Raw genomic sequence first — 22995 nt, forward strand, 5'->3', positions numbered from 1 at the left:
GGAGAGACTGCGACATCACAGGCAGCTTCAGGATCAAGGTCCCTGAGCGCAGTAAACCTGTTGTGGCCAGCGTCAGGTGAGCGTCGTGGTAGGTGAGCCTCGGGGAACTCGCCAAGCGTTGAAGTTTCTTCTGGTTCCCGATGATTCCTCCGTTGGCGCTGCCTTTGTTTTTTCCGGCCACGAGGATTGTCGCGAAAAGCAGCAATGGCAGTAGTAGCGATGGAGTTGATCTCGTTGGGAGCTTCGATAGAACCATCGTCAACCGAAGCAGCAAGGGCATCCATCGAGAAATCTTCAGAAGGGGCGAGATAACCAGCAGCAGGAGGGTCAAGCAAGGAGGCCCCAGGATCTAAAGAACCAGCAGCAGACACTGCAGCCGTGGGTGAAGCAATAGTCTTAGCCGAAGACGAAGCAGGTCTGTGATTTTCTGTGTTAAGTCTCAGCCACAGCCAGAGTCGAAGGAGTAATCTGGGAAGTCGAGTGACCCTTAGAGGAGAGAGAGTCTGGACCACAGCTCTTGGAGGTGTGACCGAAGAGCTTGCAAGCAGAACAATGTTGGGGTAGGCCTTCATAGAGGACACGCTGAGTAAAGGAATGCCCATCTTCTTCTTGGATGTTGACGAAGTCTGGTGGAGTATCATCAACACAGAGTTCGACGCAAATGCAAGCAAAGGAGAGTCTGTCCATTTTCTTGGTGCCCTCGTCGGAGAAGAGGGGATTGCCGATGGTCGATCTGACGATGCTAAGACTAGAGGGGCACCAGTAATGGAAGGGAAGCCCAGGTAGGTTGATCCAAACTGGAATGAGCTTGAGATTGATCCTGGTGAGGGAGGATCGATGATCCTACTACCAGAGATAAATCTGCTTCTTCCCAATCTGCCAGGGGCCACCTTCCAGCGCACGAGCCTTATCGGTGTCGTCGGAGAATCTGAAGATGAACAACCCACTTGACAACAAGTAAATGAAGACTGGGCCAGCAGCTCTCCATTGTTTCAGAAGGGAGGACTTGACAACATGGTAAGGAGGACGGCTGCCCAGGAAGTACCCCACAAGGCAGCATTCCCATTTTGAGATTTCTTCGTCGAGTAAACCTTTGGGGCAGAACCCAACCTTGGCATCATCAAGGGAGGTAGGAGGGACAAAATGAAGAGGGTGTCCAGCAGGTTTAGCAGAGGAGCTGCCGGGAAAGAGAGAGGACCAGGGTTTCTCAATAGGGGTGGAATGGTCGACAACAGGGGTGGAGGGATCAAGGTGTGAAGTAGAGGGGCAGGGAGGTGGAGGATCAGGAAGAGAAGCAGAGGTGCAGGTAGCAGTTGGGGCTGCCGGAGAAGGGGGGTGCATCCCTTCCCTTACCGGAGGCAGTTTGATGGAAATTAGATCAGACCATAGAGGCAGTCTGTCAACGGCACGGTTGTGGGCATAGACAATAAATAGAAAAAGGGGGGAAGGGGAAATAGGGAGAGTAAGTTGGAGATGGAGGATTTGGGGGAAGGAAAAGGAAATGGATATGTGAAATTTGGAGGGGTCCCAGAGAAATCAAATACGACCATCCGGGGAATGGTCAGGTCATAATTGGAAATGAAAGACCAGGAGGGGACAATAGAGGAGGTCATGGGGGAAGCATTCGCAGGAGAGACACGAGTTTCTAAAAGACTACAAAAAGAGCAACGGGAGGATTTGATAAGGGCTACGATATCGGCATGTTTTGACAGGGAGTTAAGACCCCTGACATTCCAGATGAAACCGGATGACATGGCAAAACATGGAGGTTAGTGCACCAACCGGGGTGGTAGGCTTTTAAACCGACGGCGATAGTAGACAACCCAATGGGAAAGGGAATCATCCTGGTAACGGACAGTAAATTTCTGGCCCACAAAAGGGGGGAGGGAGGGACAGCCTAAATAGTTCAACTTTACTTATTTATAATTCCCAACCTATCTTCTCCTTGATAACTGATTCAAATTCAGACTACTTTCAATGGAAATTTATTATTTTTGTAAAATTTTCTTTCAAGTTAACAAGGTGCGAGCATAAGCCCAGACTACCACAGGAATGTGTCTAAATGACCACATTTTATTTATTTCTTTTATATTCAAATTTGAGAGCAAATCTTTATCAGTTTATTGTTCAAAGATTTCTCATATGCTATGCAAAATACCACCTTCTTTTTCCTTCATATTGTTTCTCTGATAACCCACCAAATTCAAGTCTCTGAGTAACCGTTTATCAGGGCGTATCATTTTGAAGCAAAACCCAAATGCATTTCTTTTGAGATTACTGAGTTAGTGAGAAAAATCCTCTTATAGCACTTCCTCTCATTCAAAACAGTAGACTTGGATAAACATGGTATGTAATAGATGTTCTGCAATAACACCTTAGTCAAATTCATGACAGGACTTCACATACCTTGGCCCAAGGAGGAAGACAAACATCGCCTATAGGTTCACCATCCTGTTTCACGCCCAAATGATACGAGTTTGAATTCACAAGAAATTCTGGCATGTAAAAGAATTCAGGTATTAACTCCTTCACATCACTTGTATTAGAAAGGCAGTTCCTGTATGTGCTCTCAATGCTTTGGAAAAGGCGATCCGCATGGTCAAATTTACCACCCTAATCAAAAAAGCATTACATTATTTTAAACAAATTTCTAAGATTCAGTTATAATCTGATAAGCAACTCAGGTGAAAAACAGCAGATCAGAAAACAAAAGAAAGAAAGAGATCACAGATGTCGATCAGTAAGGATTTAGGTATCAACATCACCCTACCTGTAAATTACGGTGCAAAGTTGTGAAAGGCTCTAATCTAAGCAGATAAAAGAGCACAATCCCCATGCTTGAATAATGGGACCCATAGTAGAAACTGCAGACAGAAACAAAAGAGCATAATGACATTTATCAAAAAGGATAACAAAATGAAAATCATTTGTACGATACATGAGGGTGGGGGTACATTATATGTCTAATAAAAAGGCAATAATGACTTTGGAAAAGATATTCAATGATTACCTAGGAATATCAGGATCACAGAAGTTACGATATCTATCCTCAAAAACCTGCATGGGGTTGAAGCATAAATAAATACAAGAAGTATAATAGTAAAAAAATGACTTCCCTTCATTTGATAAACTGTTTAGTTCAAATGAAGACATAAGTCACTACAAAGGAGAGAGATTCATATTTACCTCAAACCTTTTTGAATCCAGAGCCCCTACAGGTTTCGAAAGGTCCCGGAAAGTAGAAGATTTGTTAAAGTCAAGTTTCTCAGAGGAATAATCAGCCAAAACCCAAGGGAAGACAGGATATTGAGTCAAATCATTATAGGATCTGCCTGCAAGTGTATTGAGAATCATTAGGTATTCGAAGTTGGAAATATCCCTTCTTCTCCAGCTCTCTCTTGCGGTTTCTGCCAGCGCCATTGCAACACGTCTATCTACAAATGAAATAACTCCACTCTTGTCCCGGGTACTTCCTTTTGGGAACAATGATTCATTTCTACAGGAGACTATCAACGTCCCGACATCTTTGGCAACCTTAGTTGAAGCAAAATTCAAAAATATGGGGGCAGATGAATCACTGAAGAAAATTTCTATTGCAGTGTGTCTTAGCAAATAGCGAGTCCAGTAAACAGCTTTGATCTACCATAATGACAAAAGAAACATGTTATAGGTATTAAAGAAAGAAGTAAAATAGATAGTTATAAAGTCTTACAGTTTCCTCCTACCTTGGGGAAATTCCATCTACGATGGCGTTTAATTTGGTTTGGTTGTTTTTTAAGTACAGTTTCATCTGCTATATCTGTGTTGTCAATAGAGTTTACTTTCTCAAGATCCACATCAAAATTTAAGGGCCCCTTTGATAACTTCTGCTTCTGGACTCCACCCAATTGATCAGGCTTGGTAGAGTCAGAACTGCTTGAGACATGAAAGCTGTTAAAAACAGATGATCCTCCAGTTCCTTCCACCAAAAACTCACCAAAGAAGTGCAGGACACTTTTCATGACTGCCAAACGCCCAGCAAGTTTTCTCTTTGGTGTAACAAGCACACAAGGAACAGATAGAAGAACCTGGAACATGAGGAACCCATGCATCAGCGGTGCCATCAGTAGAGGAATACCATAGTCAGTTCATAAATAGTGACATACCTCACTAATTTCTGCCTCTACTGTACTGGAGGAAGGATCCTTTCTATCTTGAACGACAATATCCTTCTGCTCGGAGCCTTCTTTCACAAGCTCTGGGGACTGGTCTGTAGAGTCCTCAGGGGCAAAGGCTTTGGGGTCACTTTGCTCTGTATCATTTTCGCTAGGCTCCATGCTTCCTTCATCAGTGATCTTGTGCAGTCCTTTCAATATAAGGCGTTTCATTTGCTCAGGAATATGGCTCCCAAAACCAGTTTTATTTTCACTAACAGGACGACAAATATCATTGCTGGAGGCAGTAGACGGAGGATGACACAGCTTTTCATCGAAATGATAATTCCGTCTTAATTTTGGTCTACGTCTCCACATATCTTCTGCCTTGTCAAGTTTCCAATGTGTGATGGTACTATTTGGAAAAGGATTTGCTGACCATGGACCTCTTTCATCGATCAAAGCACGAAACATGTGGATCCATTTTTGCTATTCAAGAAGAATGGATTGTTAGCATACATGCTGAAACTAATCATGTATCATTGGATGGATTGGAAAACAGGAGAAAAAATACATTTCATGGACACAAAAAATATGAAAGGCAAATTATATTCTTACAGCAAGAATTTGCTGATCCTCATCATGAGCAAGCTGGAAAGCATCTCGTCTACTATCATCAGAAGCAAGAATGGTGCTTAAGCTACTTTGTATCTCATCTTCAAAAGCTCTTTTCTGGTTAGATTCAGTAGAGGAGATTTCATCCATCCTAACCCGTAGCTCATGCAATTGTTTGGTGCGATCAGCTTTTGAAGTGCTAATGTACTTTACTTCATCAGCTATCTGAGCAGTGATAAATAAAAAATAAACACAGTTTCCCACAGATTTATTACAATATGAATATGAAAATAGTAAATTTAATATGAAATTTTAAAGGATCAAGCTGATGATGCCACTAATGTTAGAAAACTGTATAAAAACAGGATTTTGGTGGTCCCCAGCTTTTAACTGTCCCATGAACAATCAAGTCCAAATATTAGGAAAAGCCACTATGTCAATGAGCTGTTACGACTTTTCCAGCATTATTTTGATTGCAACTAACATCAAAGATCATTTGGCTCTAATATGCCAGATAAATGCTTGCATACTTAAAAAGAATGTAGCATGAAATAAAATAGGAGAAAAAAATATAAGATGACATAACACACCATAGCAAGGACTCTTTCCTTCTGAATTAAACCGTGAATGGTGCTTGCTTGCTTGACATTGCTGACTGAATCTGACGAATCATCTCTGCCCACAATACCAGTAGCAAGCATGGATTTCCCACAGTTAACTGTTTCTCGAATCAACTGTGATATAACATGAAAACGGGCCCCATCATCCATCATTCCATATCGCAACCTAACAGTGAGCAAGGACCTGCACAGAATTGCAACAAAAAGTAACATTTTTTTTATTTTAATGAAAAACATTGTTTCAGGCAAGTAAATAATAAATTATGTGGAACCTCAGAAGCACACACTAGTTGAAATACCACATCGGGGAACAGAAGAAACCCTACCAAATAAAGAGCTGCAGTTTGTTCTTGCTTTGCTCATCATCCGCAGCCAGAAGACAGGGAAGCAGTGGAATGATCTGTTGAACACATCTTGAGGATCTTTCTAGACCAGCTTTGCACAGATATAAGATAACAAGCCGAAAAACAGTTCTTGGACATTTTTCTCCTCTTAAGAGCATAGCCCTATCAACACTTTTACTTGGTTTTCCACCCAAAGCATTGCTGATTCCTCCCGACACAACGACAGCAGCCATTTCAGCAGCTGGGATATTTAATGATTCTACTAAGCCACGAGCTCTTTGGCCAAGAGATGGGCCAATTGTTGATGAGGGTTTGGCTAGAATCTTGCTTGGCCCCTTTCCATTCATCTCACTAATAATAATCCACAGCTTGTCATATAAAATCCACCGCTCATCATTCATGGTGTCATCTTCATTCAACAAAGGCTGCTTATGGAGTTCAGGGTTTCTACAAGCCATGATATAGGTCCAGGTCACAAAGGGAGTAGCAAGAGTTACAGATACAATGCCCCCAAAAAAAAAAAAAAAGAGATTAAAAAATTTTGTTTCTGTACAAGTTGAATCATTAAAACAATGTTTGAAAGAGGTTGCCAGAAATTTGCATTATTAAACATGAAGATTTTCTCTAAAAGTAACTGCCCAGCTGTAATTAGATTTTGCTGAATGAGGGAGATTTACCGATGTGTTTCTTTTTCTGAAAGCACCTCATCAAGTGGATGTGAAAGAAACTAGAGTACAGTATATAAAGCTGGAAAGCCTTCTAATTCAGCTTACTTTGGAGCTTGATCCTAGCATTGTTCACTAATTCAGATCTGATCCAAGTTTTTTTTGTTGAAGCTTCTTACATCAATTGCTGTCCAGATATCTTCGTCAGTCCTATTTCGCATGTGGGAGTTTATAAATTGGAGTTTTGCACACTTGTTCTTCCTTGTTTGAAGATTGATCAAGCCTTGACGATTGGAGCTTTTCCTTACTTCAAATCAGATTTGAATATTGGAGTTAGGAGTTTCTCCCCTGTAGGAGTTTCCATCAAAAGTGTTCGTTTGATCGTTTGAAGATGGTTAAAAATTTATATGTTGAATTGTTTTACTCTGTCATTCATTATCCCACTGCTCTTTTCACTTCATCACCTCCCAAAACATACCTTTGGCATATACCCATAACCACTTTGGACGATAATGGTATTCTCTAATTTGCCATTTCTTCCTTTTCCATTATCCTTAGCACCTCGTGGAATATTCTGGAATATTATCCTTTTGCACTATCTCGTTCATCATCCTTGTTACGTCCATGTGTACTACTACACATGAGGGGGAGATTATATACAGTACACCTGTAGACATTGTAGAAGCAGAACTTGCAGGAACACTTGGTGCAAAACATAAAAGATCAGAGTTTCCACCATTGCCATTGGGTATCTCTTTTGTTATTAGGTTGAGTATGCCGTAAGGGGGAGATTGAAGTATTAAAGTATTGAAGATGTTTGGTTATTGCTTGCCTATATGAGGTTCTACAGTTGGGTTGATCATTTCTGCTGCTTGATTTATTTGTTTCCGCTGCTTGCTGCCCTAATTGCTTATCTTCAAGATTATCAATCAGAGATTCATCACTGGAGAGCTGTTGAAGATTGGTGAAAGTTTTCTGATCAAGACTGCCCAAGTTTTGGAGATCAACTATTTCAAATTCTTGAAGGTTTATTTGGGAACTGCATTCATATGTCAAGCTGGATTCTGCTGCAACTTAGTCTCTTCCAATTTTGTTCAAGTTGGGCATTAGTACCTTGTATGTGCCAACTTGAGGGGGAGTGTTAGCATTATTATGGAGTTCTTTTTTATTTAGTTCAAGCTGGATTTTCCTTGTTCTCTTATTTGTTTAATCCAACTTGAGGGGGAGTGTTGGAATATGTAATCCAGAATACCGTGGGGGTATTCTGGTCCTTTTGGGGTAGTTTTATTCTTATGTTATTAGGTTTAAGTGGCTGCTCTTATAGAGTCAGCTAGTTAGGGGTATGTCTACAGTCGGCTATGTGGGTTTTAGTCCTACATCGCCTAGTTCAGTCCCTTTGTATTTTCCCCTCTATTATAAATAGAGGGGCTCACCTATCAATGAATACAAGTCATTCTATTCTCTCATTCTCTCTTTCTAACCCACGGTTCTGCCAACATATCCTTTCCAGAGGAAGGCACACATAAAGGATTCAGGGGCCTTGATGGTTGATTTTGGGAGGCCAAAGATACTGCACCAATAGATGTAAGAGGACTGGAGGACAAATCTGATCAGTTCAAGACAGCCTGCATAGGAGAGGAGTTTGCCTTTCCAAAGTTGGAGTCTTTTACGAATCGAGAAGCATGGGAGTACAATGGTGACTCAACAATCTGGCGGGGATCAGCGGGAGACCCAAGTATTTAACGGGAAGCTGGCCGAGGGAGAAGCCAGTGAGCTCCAGGAGGGAAGCTTTGGCTATATCAGATATACCAGCAAGGAAAAGCTGGCACTTGAGCAAATTGATGCAAAGGCCAGAGAGACTCTCAAAGAGGTGCAAGGAAGAAAGGATGGAAGAGATGGAGGAGGGGTCAGGCTTAGAGAAGATCATGAGGTCATCGGCAAAAGCAAGATGAGTGAGCCTTAAGGATTTGCACTTAGGGAGGGGGGAGATAAGGAACTGGTCAGTTTTGGATTAAAGGCTACAAGATAGAAGATCAAGGGCGAGGGAGGAAAGCGGGAGAGAAAGGGGGCAACCTTGGCGGATACCCACGGAGGAGGGAAAGTAACCAGCTGGGCTACCATTGACAAGGATTGAGAAGCAGGGGGAGAAGATACAGGAGTGGATCCAGTGGACAAAGATGGGAGGAAAAGACATTTTCAGAAGGATTTTGGCTGTGAAATCCCATCTGAAGGAATCAAAAGCTTTGTGAATATCGCTTTTGAGAAGAGCAGCAGGAGGATGGGATTTGCGATCAAAGCCTCAGACAATTTCAGAGCAAATGAGAATGTTGTTAGCAATGCTCCTACCAGAGATAAAAGCCGATTGGTTTGCATAAACTAAGGAGCTAGTTACCAGATGAACACAGTTGGAAAGAATTTTGGCAATGAATTTATAAAGGAGGATGCATAAATAGATTGGTCTGAAATCAGGCATGGAAGAGGCATCATCCTTTTTCGGGATAAAACAAAGGAATGTCTGATTAATCCCTCTAATCTGATTTGGGCAAAAGAAGAAGCTTTTGATAGCCTTGAACAGATCAGGCTTGACTATGTCCTAGCAAGAGAGGAAGAAACCCATACTAAACCCGTCCGGACCAAGGGCCTTGACTTATGAGAGAGGATAGCAGCTTGAATTTCCTCATCGGAGGGGATAGCTTGAAGGGAGCTTAGGAGGTGGGGGGGGGGCACGAACTTGTTGATAAGAACGTCAGGAAGGGGAAGGGTGGAGTGAGAGGAAGAGATTTGAGAAGTAAGAGACAACTTTAACTTTGCTAGCTTGAGGGATGAGGAGGGTAGAACCATTTCTAGCAATGAGACAAGGAATGGAATTAGCATTGACTTGGGCTTTCATGGAGCGGTGGAAATAGGCCGAGTGGGAATCTCCAAGCTCTAACCACTTGATCCTTGACTTCTGACGAAGAAAGCTTTCTTCTTGAGAGATGAGGGAAGAGAGCTCAAGAGAGATTTTTCATCTACTGCAAGAATGGGATTAAGGGGGTCAGATTAGAGTGAGGATTGGGCAGCTGAAAGCTTATCTCGACAAGAGGAGACCTGCAAGGAGACATTGCCAAAGGTAGAAGAGTTCTAAAGCTTGAGAGCTTCTTTGACATTACGAAGCATTTTGGCAAAAGCAAGGAGAGGGGAGAAGTGGAATTGGACAGGTTTTACCCAAGCTTCACGGACAATGGGGAGGAATTGGGGGTAGGGATACCACATGTCAAAGAATTTAAAGGGCTTAGGACCAAAGGAGACATAAGGTTTAACAAGGAGTATACAGGGGGAGTGGTAAGAAATGCCAGGGAGAGAGAAGGTGGCGTGAGAGGCGGGGAAGGAGGAGAGCCAAGCTTCATTAATGAGGGTACGATCAAGCTTGCAAGCTACATGGTCTTGGCCTATTCTCCTAATATGCGAAGTAAGATTTGCCCCTGACCATCTCAAGTCATTCATAACGATATCCTTGAGGCAATCATTGAAAGCATTTACTGAAGACAGTATCAATTGGACTGCCACTAACATTCTCCTGCTCATAACGGACAACATTGAAGTCACCCCCCAGACCCCAAGGTTGGTGACCAACTTGATGGGCAAGGAGGGAGAGACCAGACCAGAGAGAGGATCAGTCAGAGGTATGGTTAAGGGCATAAATGGCTGAAAAATAGAAGGTAGGGGAATTGGGGAGAGAGATGTGAAGATGGAGGAATTGGGGAGAGGAGGAAGAGACAACAATGGAGATTTTGGCAAGATCCCACAAGACCCAAAGGTGCCCATTGGGGCACCAGTGGTAATTGGAGGAAAAGGATCAAAAGGGGGCAATAGAGGATACAATGTAGGAGGCATTATCCTGGAGGAATCTAGTTTCGAGCAAGCAACAAAAATCAACGTGAAGGGAGGCAAGAAGATTATGGAGATGCTGTTCCTCTCATGTTCTTCTTCTCGCTCTGAAAACTCTAAATCATTCCATGAGCCAACTAAGTAAATTGCTTCCATCGTGGATCTACCTGGCATAAATCGAAATTGGTTCTCCGAGATAGTAGTTTCTCTTCTCAGATTGGCTTCAATAATTCTCTCCCAGAGATTCCGAGCTCATGATGCTGCTCCTCTCGTGTCCTCTTCCCTACCGGCAGGCATGAGCTCTCTCCTTCCCCTTTGCTCTTGTCTTCTTGGGGGATGACGTCCTCTCCTCTTGCTTCCTCCCCGTTTCCTCCCCCCCATCCTCCCCTGCAACTGCTTCTCAGCCTGCATCCTAGAGTTCTCTGTTCGTTGCTGGTTCTTCTTCTCTCTCTGATGGTCTCCCCCTTCACTTCGTCACCCCCACTGCTGTTAGTTCTTTGAAAGTGGCTCTGTGCCCTGCTAACTTCCTTGATTCTGAAGCTAAGTTGTGGGAGAATTGTCTTGTGGGTAACTTCCTTGGCTCTCGGCCTCCCTTCCATATCATCAAGCTATCCCTTTCCAAGCAATGGCGCCCTCAGGGAACTTTGGACACCTTCTTGCTTGACAATGGATTCTTCATTTTCAAGTTCTCTTCTCCGCTTAACAGGGTTCGTGCTCTAGAAGGAGGTCCCTGGCTGGTGGGGAAGAAGCCTATCTTCTTGTGACAATGGCACCGCCAACTGCAACTCAGATGAATGGGCCTCTCCTCTATTCCTCTGTGGATTACGCTTCTGAAATTGCCGCTCCACGATTGGTGCTCTGATGGTCTCAGTACTCTTGGATCTGTTCCGGGCAGGCCTCTGTTCACTGATGTGAGAACTATGTGAGGAGACCCTCTGCCTAACTTCATCACGGTGAAAGAAGGAGTAATTTCTCCTTTGAGCAGGAGGTGCACTACGATTGGAAGCCACCGCAGTACTTGGTGTGCAAAGCTTTTGGCCACGATTCAAATCTCTGCACTCCTATGGACAAGTCCAATGCAGCCCTAACTCTCCCTGTTGTTGATGCCCCTGTTGATGATGCTCCTACTCCCTGCGGTGAAGCTATGGTGAATGCTCATCGTTCTCCAGCTGTTCGATCCCTTTCTCGTGGTAGGCCGAGAACCAGAGTCCGGCACCGGAATAGGCGACGGGGGGTGAACTCTAAGAACCTATCGCTATCGATGATGCAGCCCTGGAGCGATGGTCAAAATCGATTCAGTCTTCTGTCGTCCACAGATGATACTGAGCTTTTCTCTTGCCCCGAAAAGCCCCAGTTTGAGGTTATCCCTTGGAGCAAGTCTTGTATGGCTGAAGACCCCTCCGATGAACCTTCCATTCCTAGCTCTGGAAGTGGCGACCCTGCTCCCAACGCTTCGATGTCGGCTACTCCCCTGGTAAACCCTGCAGCTCCTTTAGACTCTTGCGCCTGTGTTGTGCCTTCGTCTACAAGTAGCGACCCTTTCTCTTTGTCTTCGTCTGCAAGAGTGCTTTCATCTGCGAGTTTGCCTTTTATGAACCCTGTGGCCTCTGTCCTTGTTGACTCTTCCTTGGTGGGTCCCTCTCCAAATGGTCTTTACCCCTCGTGCGATCCTATTGGCCTTAATTTGGCTACTCCCCCATCTGGGTCGGGTCCTCTCTGTCCCTCTTCTATCCCTCTTTTACTCATTGCTGCTCCTGGGTCGGGTAGTCTTCCTTCTTTTGGGTTTTCTCTAAACCCAATTGAACCATCCTCTTCTTTACCCGTAAACCTTAACTCTAGAATCCCCCTGGTTTCCCGAAAGGTCCCTCCTCCTTGTACGCCTGCCACCTCTTTTGAAAGCTCGTAGAAGAGTCGCCATCACAGTGAAACCAGATCTTGGTCTATTTTGTCTAGGCTCATTGAGTCTTCGATGCCTCTTCCCCCACTTCCCTAATGATCCATGGAATTATTTGGAATACTCGGGGTCTGAATTAGCCCTCGAGCATGCTGCTGTTCGCTCTCGCATTCGCTCCTCTCGCTCTAGTTTTTGCTGTCTTTTGGAAACCCATATTAAAGAGCCTAATTCGGTAATTATCCAAAGCTCCATTGCCCCTGGTTAGTCTCTTCTTTCCAACTATTCTCATCACCCAAATGGCCGAATTTGGATCTTGTGGGATCCCAGCAGAATTACCATCTCCCTTATTTCTTCTTCCTCTCAGTTCTTGCACACTAGATTCTCGGATTGCCTGGGTAATTTTTCCTTTTACTTCATTGTGGTTTATGCTCATAATTGTCCTACTCAAAGGACTTCCTTATGGGCTGATCTCCGATCCATTGCTTCCCAAATCGGTTCTCATCCTTGGGGATTGGGAGGAGACTTTAATGTCATCAGATACAACCATGAAAAACTGGGTGGGGATCACTTAGACGTGAAGCTATGGATTCTTTCAATGAGTGTATTGAGGACATTGGTGCAAATGACCTTAGATGGTCTGGTTTTCCCCTTGGAGCAACAAAAGGGTTGCAAAAAACCGCATTGCTTGCTCGGGAAGGAAGTTTTCTAAAGCAAAAATCTAGAATCCAGTGGTTGGACTTGGGAGATTCAAATTCTGCTTATTTTCATCGTTCTGTGAAAGCTAGAGTAAATGCTAACTCCATTGTTCAGCTCTCACACGGATGGCTCTCTTGCCAATACAGTGAAGGACATTAAAGACTTGGCTGCATAGTTTGAGAACTCGCGAGATCTTGCCGAGTTTCTCGATTTTTTGAAAAAACGAGACGAGACTTAAGGCGATTTTCAAAAGTGTGAGATCTCGCTTCGATATCTTGTTTTGAACCATTTTTATTAGCCATCTTGTCCATATCTCACCGAGATCTCGGATCTCGGGTCAATATCTCGGTTTGATCCATTTTTAATGCCCATCTACCCTTTTAATGGCCCATCTACCATTTTAATGCGGGTAATTTACACATACCACCCCTGAGGTTTGACAAAAGTATGCTTTTACCCCCCAGTTTTGGAAAATTCTGTGTACCCCCCTGAGGTTTGCAAACGTTAACAAATACACCCATTCCGTCAGTTCATGACTAACAATGTTAAAAACATGGGGTGAAATGAAAAAATTGCCCTTGCAAAGAAAAAAAAAACCTACAACTCATCTTCCCCAAATTGTTTAGGGTTTGAAAAAATGGAAGATGAGTTGTAGGTTAGATCTAGCTAAGATGAAAATCTCTGGTTCAATCTAGAAGGAAGAACATCCATGACAACCTTGTACAGGTATAAATGCCGTCAGATTTGTCAATATCCTCATCCCATTCTCATCCCAGAAGACGAGCATGAACCTTCCAGATTGAATGGTAACAGAAATATTTTCCTGGCAGTATATTGGTTTCCTTCCAGATTGAACCAGTCAAGTTTACTTTGATCTACAAAGTAAAGAAATGAAGAAATCTACTGCCCAAACAAGAATATTTCTTCATTGGGGTGATTCGATCTTACTTTCTTTTTCCCCTCTCCATTGTTCTGTTTTCATCGGTTGTAGATTGATTTTGCGTTTGTGTTGTCAGGTAAGCCCAATAGTTGGAATGGGGAGCAATGATTTAAGTCCACCGTGGTTGAAGCCGACGTTGAATGCAAATTACTTCATTCCCTGTAGAATCCATGGAGATTATTAGCTAAAATTCCTATTTTTTTTCCAGCTTTTTACGGGTTCCATTATTTTCTGGTTGAGTATGGGCAATAGAGCTTCTCGTCTCACGCCAAATCTTCAATTAATTTCGCTTCAATTAAAATCTCATTCCAATTAGATGGCAGCGCTGGATCAGAAGACCTTCTCGTCTCACACCAAATCTCATTTCTTCTTCTCAACTTCGACCTGTAATTCTTTATTTAAACTAGAGCCACGCTTGACTAAGCTTTAAAAATCAGGACTGGAACATGGGATCTGCCTTCATCGATTCAAATTTGAACGAAATTGGTGCAAAATCTGCTGATAATCTATTGGAATTGGGAAATTATGTCCCGCTTGGCTCTGGGTTAGGGTTTAGAAAAGGAGGGTAAGAACCAGGAAGAAGAAGAAGATGAGGTGAAGAATTAGGGCCAGGTGTTTGTTCATGTCCTACCGGGTTTTGCAACATCAATCAGTAGTGCTCCTGCAACTCTTTTTTTCGTCTACCTAAATCTCTAATGCTTCTCTTTTTTCTTTTTTTTTTTTAGACCCAGTTGAGGAGCGGAACATCCTCGGAGCCAGGCCTAGGCCACTCTTCTATGGGACGGCGAGAGATGGAAAGGGGTTGCAGGGGAGGAAGGGAAGCCTGAGCCTTATTGCTGAAAGGCTGTGATTGTTTGGGGTTGGAACTAGGGTTTAGAACAGGAAGAAGGAGACCACCGGTCAGACCATGAAACAGAATGAAGGTAGGTCTTCTGATGTCTACCGGCGACATCACCATCATTCCCTTGCTCCGAGTCAGTGAGTAAATTACTGAGTTTCAGGATACCTGCAACTCATCTTCCCCAATCGATTTGGGGAAGATGAGTTGCAGGTTTTTTTTCTCTTTGCAAGGGCAATTTTTTCATTTCACCTCATGTTTTTAGCACTGTTAGTCATGAACTGATGGAATGGGTGCATTTGTTAACGTTTGCAAACCTCAGGGGGGTACACAGAATTTTCCAAAACTGGGGGGTAAAATCAAACTTTCGTCAAACCTCAAGGGTGGTATGTGTAAATTACCCTTTTAATGCCCACCTAAGTTACTCTTTTAATCCCCATCCACCCTTTTAATGGCCCATCTACCATTTTAATGCCCACCTAATGTACTCTCTCTTATATGAGTGTTGTGGCAAACTATGTGCAAAACTACAACAACACTATGACATGGGAATTCTATGTGGATATGGTTGGGGTTGAATACATTAACATATTACATTTTATGTAACATTTGTTTAAAGATTGACGTATTGTACACTTTAACATCTAATGCTTATTTAAGTTGTTTTACCTGAATTGAATGTTTTGATTGCTTTCTATTACTAAACTATGTGTAGAGTAGGGTATTTTAGTAAGTCGTCGCCCTCGACGCCTACCAACCTATGGTCCAAAGTGAAACTCATATTTGGACTTTGTTTTTGCAGAATTTGATAGTGCCATTGTGTTTAAATGGCCTAAAATAGGCTGAATACCTAGTTTCAGACCCAAACTAGGTCTAAAACCCACTGAGATGAGGCTTCGAGTCGGGAAAAAAAAATGCACCGACTCGGCGAGATCTCGACTCGACTCGGTTTTTCCCAGAACCGAGTTGGTACCGAGATCCAAGTTTTAGAACCTTGCTTGGCTGTTCAGCATTTCAAAGGCATTTTCAGTGGTCCTTAGGAGGATTATGAGCCCATTCCGAATCATTTGCTCAACAAGTTCATTGCTCCACAATTTTATGCTTCCTTGTGTTCCATTCCGAAAGAGGATGAAATTATGGAAGCTATTCACTCCCTCAAGGTGAATGGTGCTCCGGGTCCTAATGGCTTTAGTATGGGATTGTTCTTAGCTTCTTGGGATATCATCAAATCAGATCTTATTGCAGCCATTGAGAGCTTCTTCTTCAATCCTAGTCAAATCAAAGGTGTAAACCACACTTTCCTTTGCCTCATTCCGAAAAAGGAAGGAGCGACTACTACGGATGATTTCAGGCCCATTGCTCTTTGCAACTTGCTTTACAAGTTTATTGCCAAGGTTCTTGCTTGAAGACTCAAAAGTGTTGTGGATCTCTTGGTTAGTAATAACTAAACGGCCTTCATCCTTGGCAGGAATATTTCTGACAACATGCTCCTTTTCTCATGAAGATTGATATCTACAAGGCCTTTGATTCTCTAAGGTGGGATTTTATTGCTCAAGTGATGACTAAGATGGGATTTCTTTTGGTTTTTGTCAACTGGATTTGCTCTTGCATCTCTTCCCCAAAGTTCTCAGTTTTGGTCAATGGTAGCCTGGTTGGATATTTTGGAGCTTCTGTGGGGATTCGGCAAGGATGCCCTCTCTCCCCTTACTTCTTTACTTTAGCAATGGAAGTCCTCTCCAGAGAAATTCAAATTTGCACTGATCAACAGCACATCTCTCCTATGCCCAAGTGTAAAGCTCTCAAGCTTACTCACTTGGCCTTTACGGATGACCTGATGATATTCTCTAAGGCCTCGGTTGCCTCCCTTAAGTCCATTTTGCTCTGTATTCAACATTTACAAGTGCTTTCAGGCCTTTGCATCAATCCCTCTTAGTCTCGTATTTTTTGCTGGGGTTTCAGAGTTGGACAAAATTGCCTTCCTTGAGAAATCTGGTTTCCATGAGGGCCAGTCAAATATTTGGGGCTCCCTTTGATTCCGACAAGGCTTTCTGCTCACCACTGCACTCCTATGTTGGATCTTATCTGGAAGAGGCTTCAACTTTGGAAAGGCAAGCTTCTCTCTTATGCTGGCAGATTGGTTCTTATCAAATCAGTTTTGAAGGCATCATACATCTACTGGTCTGGTATTTATGGTCTCCCTCAATCCATCATCAAGTCCTTGGAATCCCTCTTGGCTTCTTTTCTTTGGAAGGGCAATGACTCCTCTCGGTTCCTTCATCCCTTAAGTTGGGCTACCATGTGTCTCCCCAAGAAGGAAGGAGGTTAGGCCTCAGAAGAATCAAAGAAGTGAACTTAGCGGGCATCATTAAGCTTATCTAGAAGATTGTCTCAAAAAAGAAAAGCATATGGATCGATTGGATATATTCGGGGCCCTTGTGCTAGGACTCTATATAGACTGCCTCAGCCTTGTCTGATGCCTCTTGGGTTTGGCGCAAAATTCTTGCTAGCCACCACCTGGTGCTTCAGGTCATTTGCCCCTAGATAGGTGATGGCCTCTCTTCTTACCTTTGGTTGGATCACTGGCACCCAAGAGGACTTCTTCTCCACTCAGTCACTCCGAGAATCATTTATGCTTCGGGTATCCATAGGCTCTCCTTGGTGGCTGACATCCTTGATCAAGATGACTAGGCTCCCCCCCCCCCCAACCTCTGCCACTTCTCTTAACCTTATTTGGAATGAGCTCCCTTCCATTTGAAGAAGGCCTATGGCAAGAGGTGACTGTGTTACTTGGTCGACAAACAACTCAAGCTCCTTCTCCTCCAAAGCGGCCTGGAATTTCATTTGTTTGAAAGGCTCGTTGGCTCCTTGACGTAAGCTCCTTTGGTTCAAGCAACACATTCCTCGTCACTGCTTCCCGGCTTGGAGAGTCTTCACCAACTGTCTTCCAACTCAAGCCATTCTTCGCAACCGTCAGAACTCAGTCTTCTCTGCCTGCTGCCTTTGTTGAAATAATGCTGAAGACTTGAACCATCTTTTCTTTGATTGCCCTACTGCAACTGCCATTTGGAAGGGCATCTTGAGCAATCCAATCGAAGAATTCTCCCTTTCTCTAGAGAGTGGATTTTGATTGATATGACCTTTGCTGGATCCTCTATTTGCGATTCGGTCAGAAAGATTGCTTTTTGTGCAACTATCAACCATATTTGGATGGAACACAATATCAGGAAATGGACCTCCAATTCTCGACCTTACCAGAAGATTTGGAATTCATTTCCTTTGAAATTAAAGCAAAGTTATCGCTAGCTCCTCCTTCCCATTGTTTTGACACCCCAAGGAACAGGCTCATTGTTGATTCCTGGGGTCTCTCAAATGTTTCTTTTGTTGCTCCAGCCTACCTTAGTTAAGGCTTTGGTTGGCTGTCTTTTTCTCTTTCCCCTTTGGGGTCCCTTGTAATTCTTTTTTCTCTTCCCTTTTGGTAATGAATTTATTTATTCACCCAAAAAAAAAAAAAAAGATTGTGGATGACTGCGTGCTTGGCCGAGGAGTTAAGCCTTCGTACATTCCAGATGACTCCTTTAACCATAATGGGAGGGTGGTGGTAATTGCGGTAAGGACCACAAGTGGACGGGGGACAAAGGGGTATGATGGCCATAGAGGGTTAGCTCTTGTGACGATAACGGTGGTAAGCACAGATGGTAGGGATGGTGGCCAGCAGAGGATGGGCTTAAGGGTTCAAAGGGGGGGGGATTGGTTGACCAAAGAACCGGCTTTAAGGACTTGGTCTAAGGAAGGGTTGATAGGGCAAGGGTGAAGGCAAAGGGGGAAAAGGTTAGGACGACTGGACGAGGGTTAGGGGGCAGGCTTGGGCTCGGGTGATGGGGCTAGGTCGATTGGTGCACCTGGTTGGGGTTTAGGTGAGTGGTGGGGCACCGGGGGGGGGGGAGACGGGGTTGGGAAAAGAGGAGGTTGCGAAAAAGGGGTTACAGATGGGTGGGAGGATCGAGAAGTTTGGAGTCACGAAGGACTCACGACAACGGCCTGGTAATCGGTCTCAAAGGGGTTCGAGGAGAAGGGATAGGGGTTTGGGGAAGGAGAGGGAGGCTCGTGGAAAGGGAAGGCTGAAGGCTCAGACGGGCAGGGGTTCTGGTGGCAGGCAAAAGGGCATTGACAGAGGTGTCAGGCAGGCTAGCAAAGGAGACTTCCACTTGGGACTGCAAAGATTTGCTCCAGGATCGACGAGGCTCTTTCGTCAGGTTTGGACCAACGGATTTACAACGGCCTTCTTAGTGACCACTAGCTAAAGAGAGTAAGCTTCAAGCTGATCTGAAGAATCAGCGACGCTGCAAGTGGCAGAGAGGCTGGAGAACTTGTTGCTTGTGGTGGTGGCCAGAGTGATAGAACTGTGGGTTCGACCAGGAGGGGAACCTGATACCGACATCTCTCTGCGGCAATGGGGGCGATATCTGCTTCTTCTACGACCTCTACTTTGAGGTCGGTTGGAGGTTGCCAGAGTGATAGAATTGTGGGTTCGACTAGGAGGGGAACCTGATGCCGACATCTCTCTGTGGCAATGGGGGCGATGTCTGCTTCTTCTACGACCTTAGACGGAGGCGATGTAGCTGGAACCTTGGCAGCATAGTCGTCAATATTTGCTTCAATCGGGCAGACAACTGGAACCTCAGAGGGAGACGTGTTGGGCAGCAAAACTAGGACCTTGGGAGAGCAACCTTTGGAATGGTGTCCAAAAACGCAGTGGATGCGTTGGGGAGGGACCTAGTCATAACGAACAATCTGGTGGAAGGAGACACCTTCTTTATCAGAGATGGTGATCGTAGAGGGAGGAACAATGTCGGTGGAAACTTCCATGCAGATTCTAGCGAAAGCAAGCCTGTCCATTCTCTTAGTATGGACATCAGAGTAGAGGGGCTTGCCAATAACTAAACAGATGATGCTTAGACCATCTTCACACCAGAGATGGAGAGGGAGACCAGGGAAGGCAACCCATAAGGAAATGGTGCTGAGGTCGACCTTATGGAGTTGCAGGTATTGATCCCACTATCGGAGAAAAATTGGTTTGGGTCCTACTTGCCACGGACCTCCTTCTCGAGTTCTGTCATCTTCATCAACAAACTTGAATATGAAGATCCCGTTACCAAACAGGTAAGAGTCCGTCAGCAGATTGAGCGTAACCTAAGGAAATGGACCTCCAAATCGCAAACTCATCAGCAGATTTGGGACGCTATTTCCTTTGAGATCAATGCTAGGCTTTCTTGCCCCCCCCCCCCCTCTTTTTGTAATGACTTCCCAAGCAACAGGCTTATTGTTGTCTCCTAGGGTCTCTCTTCTACCTCCCTCCAATCCTCCTCCTCTTGAGGATTCGACTCTTCTTTTCTGTTCCTCTTTGCTCCCTAAGGCAGCTGCTGTATTTTTCTCTCTTTGGTAATGAATTTATTTATTCACCCAAAAAAAAAGAGTCCATCATACCTTGAGTCTTCCATTGCTGACCCACAAGGCAGCATTTCCACTTCGAGATCTCAGGGGCTAGTAAATCAGATGGGCAAAGGGCAAATTTGGAGGAACCATCGGAGGATGGAGGGATGAAGTGGAGAGAAAGACCATCGCGAGAGAAGGAGGGGGGTGAATGAAAAGTGAGGAGCAAGATTTTTGGGGTAGGGGTGTTGGGGAAGGTGGTGGTGAGGAGGAGGGGGAGGGGGGAGAGGAGATGTCAGGACCTCCGGCTGGAGGCCAGCCATTGAGGGGGGGGGGGGGAAGAACCAGAAGCCAGAAGGTTTAGACAGGCAGACCAACTTCAGCTTGATATATGATTAGGGGTCATTCTTACAAGGCTATAGGTATGGCCCTTATGAACTTGCACATCATACCCAATTCCAGACTCCCACTCGCACAGATCATATAGGCAAGGATAAGCACAATCCTTTTATGTACTAGTGAGCAGTAAGAATGGTTCTGTAATGAAGTACCAAGTCTTTTTACCAAGGTGATACGGATTGGCACTATTTGTCAGATGCATCTCATATATAATCACAGTTTGATGAGACCATAACAAATGGCAATTAGAAGAAATAAATTTGTGTTTATGTAAACCACTAGGTTATATTAAGAGTTTATGGGATGCAGAAGTAAGGATATTGAAGCACCACATGACTTCTATGTAGACAGACTTCTGAAGCTTAGAGGAAAGAGCACTGCTTTCTAAATGCTTTTTGTTCTTATTGCTTTCATAAAACCAACTCCAGAAGAGATACATTTGCTAAGGAATCAAATTACAAAAGCAGAAAAATTATAACTTGTGCAGTTCTCATAATATCAATAATGGTTTTATTCGTTTCATAAGGACATACCAGACTACCGGTGTACCGCAGAGTATGATCATTTCAACTTGCACATTATACTTCATACTTATGCAACAATTTTCCCAAAATATGCTCAAATCCACATAATAAATAATCGTAAGAGAAAAACTGCTGCGTGGATTAACTATATAAAGCATACAAATGATATATAAAAGAAAGTTACAGGTACCTAAGAGTTCTGTCATTGTTTTCTCCTCGAGAGGTCTCAAATAAAGTAGAGCTGAGATCATACTGGCTTTCTAGTTCGAGAGAATCAGGGGAAATATCAGAGCTACTTCCAGGATACTGCAAGGGGAAAAAAGAAAGTAATTTTTCATTGAAGTTTCTGCCACTTCGAGTATAATTAAACCCAAGTCATTCCAACTTGAAAAAACCAATGCAACTTGCATATTTATGTAAAGAGTATTAGATAAAGGGCCCTTCTAATACTTCACTAGGCATGATAAAGTGTAGCTTTTCCTTGGACACATATAGGGATGATCAACTGAGATGAAGTGAAGAAACGTCAGCCATGAACAGAGCACATCAAGGTAAACAGAAAAGAAAAGGTGAAACTATTTTTGGTAATTCAGTAAAAAGGCCGTATCCAGTGCACAAGGCTCCCACGTTTAGCAGGGTCTGGGGAGGGTCAAATGTACACAGCCTTACTCCTGTTTCCAGAGAGGCGGTTTCAAGGACTTGAACCCGTGACCAAGCGTTCAGCAAGTGAGCACTTGACCAATGCGCCAAACACGACCTTCATTTTTGGTAATTCAGTGAGCCACTTTATTTGTTGATTTTATTTTTGCAAATTATTCGTTTGTTTTATTTAAGTCATTTGAGGTGGCATGGCCATGTTCAACGAAGGCCTTTGGATGCTCCAGTACGGAGGAGTGATTTGATTCAAATTGAAGGAACTAAAAGAGCCAGGGGCAGACCTAAAATGACCTTAGGAGAAGTGGTGAAAAAAGACATGCATAACTTAGGCCTTGTATCAAGTATAGCCTTGAATAGAGCTGATTAGAGGGCAAGGATCCATGTAGCCGACCCCATTTAGATGGGATAAGGCTGAGTAGTTGTTGTATTCATTCGTTTTATTTGTTATGAATAAAAAAAAGGGTATACTCAGTGCACAAGGCTCCTGCCATGGGGTCTGGGGAGGGTCATAAAGTACGCAGCCTTATCTCTGCTTTCGCAAAGAGGCTGTTTCCAGACGAATCCGTGACCAAGCGAGCAACCTTTACCGTTGCACCAAGGCCCACCCTCTTTTATTTGTTATGAATGAAATAGAAAAAAAAAATTTGTGGTGACTGGTGAGTTCCAGGAAAACTAACATGCAACACAGACCAAAACTGGATATATCTTCAAACAATGTTGTCTCATGGCTAAAGTTGACTTGGTGAAACTAGTTAACCCTCAACTCTGAGTTTAAAAACTTTACAAAAATCAACAAATGCAAGATAAGTAGAATACCGGAAGTTTATGACCAATTTCTTCTATAAGCATCTCATCGACCAGTCTTAACAGGTATAGTGTATTGTCTCGACATGGTTGTGACACAAAAATGTTGTACTCAGAGGATAATTCTACAAGTCTCCCAACTAAATCCTCAAAGATATCACGAAGTAAGTCCCGGCATGAGATGTCAACCTGCAGGCACTTAAAAATCCTTTAATAAAAATGTCCATTTGACTACTAGTAAAGGACATTGGAGAGGGGGGGGGGGGGAGGAGAGAGAGAGAGATCCTCCAGAGCCTGGGGTTCTTTACATACCTGCTCTGACTGAACGAGTAGGAAATTCATTGTCTCTTCTAAATGCTGCCAGCCACCTTTCACAGAATGCATACAGTGACAAAGAACAACACAAAATAAGTTCCTCACAAGATTCTGTTCATTTGTCCTACTATCATTTTCATCCCTTGACACAGCTTTGTAGCTTTTAAGTACATCAAGCTTTGCAGATGTTGCTAGCCAGGAATTCCAACCATGTTCCTAAAACAAAATATGATGAATTACCTAAACGTTTT

General features: G+C 43.6%; 1 protein-coding gene across 2 annotated transcripts in view; it reads right to left on the bottom strand.

Moving 5' to 3' along the window:
• LOC122660599 (BEACH domain-containing protein B-like) overlaps positions 1-22995 on the bottom strand; it is a 146960-nt gene that overhangs the window by 24307 nt on the left and 99658 nt on the right. For both annotated transcript variants that reach the window (XM_043855976.1, XM_043855977.1), the window contains 12 exons: positions 22742-22960; positions 22442-22618; positions 21159-21274; positions 5695-6159; positions 5339-5552; positions 4752-4973; positions 4146-4622; positions 3726-4067; positions 3187-3639; positions 3011-3057; positions 2771-2864; positions 2407-2613 (listed from right to left, as the gene is read on the bottom strand). In XM_043855976.1, the coding sequence (XP_043711911.1) occupies positions 2407-2613; positions 2771-2864; positions 3011-3057; positions 3187-3639; positions 3726-4067; positions 4146-4622; positions 4752-4973; positions 5339-5552; positions 5695-6159; positions 21159-21274; positions 22442-22618; positions 22742-22960 (3033 nt within the window). The remainder of the gene's footprint in view (positions 1-2406; positions 2614-2770; positions 2865-3010; positions 3058-3186; positions 3640-3725; positions 4068-4145; positions 4623-4751; positions 4974-5338; positions 5553-5694; positions 6160-21158; positions 21275-22441; positions 22619-22741; positions 22961-22995) is intronic.

The sequence above is a fragment of the Telopea speciosissima genome, chromosome 4, assembly GCF_018873765.1.
Source record: "Telopea speciosissima isolate NSW1024214 ecotype Mountain lineage chromosome 4, Tspe_v1, whole genome shotgun sequence".
Classification (NCBI taxonomy): Eukaryota; Viridiplantae; Streptophyta; class Magnoliopsida; order Proteales; family Proteaceae; genus Telopea; species Telopea speciosissima.